A 5,657-nucleotide genomic window follows, 5' to 3' on the forward strand; every position below is an offset into this window, starting at 1 on the left:
TAACATAGTTGAAGAAGTGGTGGATGATGATGCTTTGATTTGTTGTATTAAATGTTCCGTTGAATCATGGTTATGGATTCAGGTGCATCATTCCATACTACCCTTGCAAGGATTTAATGTTACATTTCAAATTTCAAAATTTTGGTAAAGTCTGTCTTACTGATGACAAGACTTTAGATATTGTGGGCATGGGAGATATTAATCTCAAAACCTCTTTGAGAACTAGCTGGATATTGAAAGATATAAGGTACACCCCTAGAGTGAAGAAGATGTGCTATTTGTAGTCAGTTAGATAAGGAAGGGTATCGAGTTACTATCGGAGTCAAACAGTGGAATGTTATAAAGAGAAATCTAGTTATTGCTCGTGGAGAGAAAAAAAGGACTTTGTACATTGTTTGAAGAATCCATCTATGAAGCAAATATAGATGCTGATGAAATTGGGTCTTTAAGTTTATGGTACAAAAGGCCTAGTATATGAGTGAAAAGGGTATGAAGTTGTTAACTTCGAAGGGGGATATTCCAGAGTTGAAGAATATGGAAATTGGGTTCTGCGAGCCATGGTTTCTTGGAAAGAAGAAATGTGTTACTTTTACAAAATCAGGGAGGACCCTTTAAGACGAAGAGAAGTTAGAGCTAGTTCATACATATGTATATGGTCCAACAACAGTTGCGTGTTGGATAAATCTCTCTACTATGTCACTATTTATTAACGATTTCACTAAAAAATATGGGTTTATTTCTTGAAGAATAAATCAGATGTGTTTTTCTACTTTCAAGAAGTGGAAGACTGAAGTTGAAAATCTGACCGGTTTGAAGGTGAAGAGTTTGATGTCAGATAATGGTGGTGAATACAGTAGTAATGAGTATAAAAGCTATTGCATAGAATTGGGATTAGAATGATTAAAAATATTCTAGAGACACCACAACAGAATGGTGTTACAGAGTGCATGAATAGAACCTGAATGAGAGGGCCAATAGTATGAGATTACATGCAGGATTGCCAAAGATGTTTTAGGAAGATGCAGTTAAAATAGAAGCGTATCTCATAAATAGAGGACCTTGAAGTCCTTTGGGGTTCAAGATACCTGAAGAAGAGTGGCAGGAAAAGAAGGCACACTTGCGAGTTTTTAGTTATGTTTCTTATGTGTGTGTAAATTATGACATGGATAAACTTGATCTGAAAAGAAAAGAAGTGTATCTTCATTGGTTATGGCTCAGATAACATGGATTACTCTTTTTGGGATGAACTGACGAAGAAGATCGTTTGAAGTAGAGATGTTACTTTTAGTGAGAAAGCAGTGTTTATAATCTTATAGAAGATTATGAGTTTATAAAGGACCCAACCTAAGAAATTGAAAGTAGTGCTTGAAGATATTAAAGAAATAGATCTGCATGCATGAAATAGTGGGGAGTTCGGAGAATGTCCATGACAGGGTTCCAGTACCCGACAGACTGAGGTAAGAAAATCTAGGAGAATTGTGAGGCCACCACAAAGATATTCTCCTCCAGTATATTATATGTTATTGAAGAGGATAGAGAGCCTCAGTGTTATTCAGAGGTAGTACAGGTGGATGATTCAGTTTGGTGGAAATCAGCCATGGATGAAGAGATGAGTTCTCTTGAGAAGAATGAGACATGGTCTTTAACAGAGTTACCCACAGCGAAGAAGGCTTTACATAATAAGTCGGTGTTCAAGATCAAAAAAGAACCTGATGGCATCAAAAGATACAAGGTGAGGTTAGTAGTCAAGGGCTATCAACGAAAAAAGGGTTAATGACTATATTAATATATTTTCCCCGGTTATTAAGATGACTACAGTTAGAATTATGCTAAGTATTGCGGCTGTAGAGGAGTTACATCTAGAGCAACTGGATTTTAAGATTGTGTTCTTACATGGTGATCTTGAGGACAATCTACATGGTTCATTTAGAGGGATTTCAGGTAGTTAGGAAAGAAAAACTTATTTGCGAGCTTATAAAAAGCTTGTATGGTTTAAAGCAAGCACCAAGACAACGGTACTTGAAGTTTGACAGCTTTATGATGTGTTTTTTAATGTTTTCGGTCTGGGTTCCAGAATGGGTACATGAGGAGTGCTATGGACCATTGTTGTTACTTTAAACAGTTTAATTTATCTTATATCATATTGTTGTTATATGTTGATGGCATGTTGATAACAATCAAACATGAGGAAAATCAACAGGCTAAAGAGACAGATCTCTGAGGAGTTTGAGATGAAGGATATGGGTGCAGAAAAACAGATACTTGGTATGAACATCATAAGTGATAGACCTGAAGGTACTTTGAAATTATCTCAGAAGAAAGATGTTGAGAAATTGTTGTAAATATTCAGTGTCCAGGATGCGAAGACAATAAGTACATCATTGGTGAGTTACTTTAATCTCATGAAGAAGCAATCACCTAAAATGGATGAAGAAATAAAAGATATGGCTAAAGTTCCCCATGAGTCTGCAGTTGGCAATTTGATGTATGTTATAGTGTGTACAAGACCATACATTGCTCATGCAGTGGGAGTCGTTAGTAGGTTTTTGTCTAATCCAGGAAGAGAGCATTGGGAAGCAGTCAAGTGGTTGTTACGCTACCTGAAAGGCACATCCAAGGTTGTATTATATTTCAGTAAGAAAAATCTTATCTTTGAAGGATTCCCTGATGCAAATTTGGGTGGATGTTTGGATACAAGAAAAAGTACAATGGGTTATATTTTTACTTTGGGTGGCACCGCAGTTAGTTGGATGTCTCGATTTCAAAAGAGTGTTGCTCTTTCAACCACTGAAGCAGAATATATGGCTAAACTCTTATACTGATTCAAACGGGCGCTCCGGAAGAGTGCTGCCCTGATCTCTGAAGCTAGCAAGGAGATGATTTGGTTGAACAATTTTCTGGAGGAGTTGGGCAGGAAACAGGCAGATAGTCAGAGTGCTATTCATCTTGTGAAGAATCTTGTGAGTGCTATTCATCTTGTGAAGAATCTTGTGATTCATGCTAGGATGAAGCATATTCAGCTAGATATCACTTTGCAAGAGAGTTGATAAGCAATGATACTTTGTCCCTAAAGAAAATCCTTGGTTCAAAAGATCTTGCAGATATGTTGACTTAGGTGGTAACCAATGAAAAGTTGAAGCTTTGCGTAACTTCAACTGGCCTTAAAAATTGATTGATGAGAAGGCGCTGCACTAGTTAGAATTATTGATTGGAGTATAGATAACTATATTCACAAGAGTGAAGTGAAGATGTTAGACTCCAAGGGGAAATTGTTGGGTTTGTGGAGTCTATTAATTAAGTCCATGAAAATAGACTATTTAGATTCAGATTCAGCTTAGATTATGGATTAGTTTACTTTTCAGATATGGAGCATTATTTGATTTAGGACCAGTTTCTTCTCTTATAAATACTAATGTAATTGTAAAATCATAACATAACGAATTGTGAGAGATCAATACAAAGCTTGTGGAGTAGGAATTTCTGAACCACATAAATCTTTGTCTTATGTGATTTTCGTTTATTTTCTTATTCTTATTTATTCAACTTGGGTTTTGCTTTCGTTGTAGAACAATAAATAATTGTAGGCCTGTTTATTGTAGGATGAGATAATTTTGACAATAAGAAAAGTGTGTATCGGAGTAAAGAAAGAGAAAGGAATATTTAATTTTTATAGGGTAAAGAGTGTTAAGTGCATCAAAAGTGAAAATAATTTTTTTTCCATATTTTGAAGAATAAATTTTATTTTCTCTACACTAATAAAACCTAAAAAAATAGGGCCCTTGTAAGTTTGAGCCCAAGCCCTTGGTCACTACTATCCTATGACCGGACTTGCTTATAAATTTTAAAGTTTATTTTACAGTTTGGTTTTCCTTTCTTCTATTTCATTTTATCATAAATTTTAATGCTTTATTTGATAATTCCTTAATGCATTAACAATATGATGATAAGTTACATGTTGTTTAACATATAAATATTAACAATTTTCCAATATTAAGAACATAACTTCTACTTACATAGAACCAAAATATAAATTCCTTTTAAGCTAATACTTATATTAAATCTAATTAGCGAATATACTCTTAAGATACAATATTGTAAATCTAAATAGATTGCTAAAGTTAATTAATCTAATACATTCAAAGTAAAAGAGAATGGCTAGAGACGTTCATTTGAATATGATATTCACATAAAAATATATTAATTCCGACCCGATTAGTTCCTTTAACCATAATCGAGTTTAACCTTGATTAGTTAACAGCCGTCAGATATACATAATATCAACCAATCTGATCCGTTGATATAGGATGATATTTATATATATTATTATCACATCATGTATTCATTTTAGGGTTTTACACCCCCTTACCGCCGCTCTCTTGTTCATATATCTTATCAAACCATCTCTTTCTTTGGCTTAATCTCTTGATTCTTCTGCAAATATTTATAAAATTTAACTAGTTTATACATCCAAGAGGCTGGTTAGATAGTTGTTTATGTGTATTTATGTCAAATCGCGAGATATATAATCACTTCCCTTTTCCATTCAAACAATCAGGTTTGCAAAACTGCTCTCTAGAAGTTTATCATATTTTACGAATACTTTCAATCCCCTCCATATAAGAAATCTCATTTTCCATTCTTTACATTATCCCTCGGTACACATCCGACTATCTCCGTCTTGGTATGTATCTCAAAATTTTACAATCTATTTAAATCGAAATATGTGTTGAAGTATTAATTATGTACAAATGTAAGTATTTCTTCATCAGTTGATTATATCCAACATAACACAACATTATACCAACAAGAATCTAAAAACATTATGTCACCATGTTATGTTCTTTTTTATTTATACGTGATTTAATATTTTTTACTGGTTTGCGATTTTTTACAGATCTTCAATATTCCGCGACCCCAATATTTTCATGCAAATTGAATTGCATCATGACTTTTCTCAAGTTCAAAGGTAAGCTATATTTAAATTTCTTAATTTGGATGATAAATGTATAGATAAATTTTGATTGCCTCGGTTAGGTGTAATTGAAACCAAATTTCTGGATTTATCTTTTTATCAAACCGAAAAGGATTTAGTTCACATTTATTTTGCTCCTAAATAAAAAATGAATCCATATTCGAACTTAGTCGAAAATCTGAATATTTATTTATACATAGCATATTATTTCTTTTGTTCGATTTCTAATTCATTTTCAAATATCCATCAACCGTGTCAAGTGACTTAATGATATCAATTTTGGATATTGGTGTAACGAGATTTGGATCAACCTTACGTGATTACTGAACATGATCCTTACCCCAATTTGATATGAGTTTTCTCCCCAAAATACACATAACATAGTAAATATTCAGTATTCCAGCATGATTTAAAAATCTTTATTGCTCAAGTGACCAATACATATTTACTTATATGTTTATGAATTATTTGCAGTAAACAATGAAGTAAATGCTCCAGAAAAGATGGATGTCTCTGCACCATGGTTTACCTATCGGTAATACTCCTTTATATATATTTTTCATTTATGCCAAAATTTTCAACACTACACTTTAGATGTTTTTATTATGTTGCTCTTATATGTACCCTTACATGTACCCTCGTATGTACACGCTACCAATTCCATGCCATATATTGAACCTGAATC

At 33.4% G+C, this 5,657-nt stretch overlaps 1 protein-coding gene across 1 annotated transcript; it reads left to right on the forward strand.

Annotated features, from left to right (window-relative positions):
• The first annotated feature begins 1,597 nt into the window (after positions 1-1,597).
• Positions 1,598-2,822, forward strand: LOC141703224 (secreted RxLR effector protein 161-like). The gene is made up of 2 exons (XM_074506804.1): positions 1,598-1,737; positions 2,351-2,822. The coding sequence occupies exons 1-2, from the start codon at positions 1,598-1,600 to the stop codon at positions 2,820-2,822; spliced, it is 612 nt and encodes a 203-aa protein (XP_074362905.1).
• Positions 2,823-5,657: the final 2,835 nt, after the last annotated feature.

The sequence above is a fragment of the Apium graveolens genome, unplaced genomic scaffold, assembly GCF_009905375.1.
Source record: "Apium graveolens cultivar Ventura unplaced genomic scaffold, ASM990537v1 ctg6348, whole genome shotgun sequence".
NCBI lineage: Eukaryota > Viridiplantae > Streptophyta > Magnoliopsida > Apiales > Apiaceae > Apium > Apium graveolens.

Excerpts from the sequence above, each read along its gene's own strand:
- LOC141703224 (XM_074506804.1), top strand. The coding sequence starts at position 1,598 with ATGGATGAAGAGATGAGTTCTCTTGAGAAGAATGAGACATGGTCTTTA. Across the intron at positions 1,738-2,350 it reads ATCAAAAGATACAAGGTGAG|TGTCCAGGATGCGAAGACAA; the intron begins GTTAGTAGTCAA and ends GTAAATATTCAG.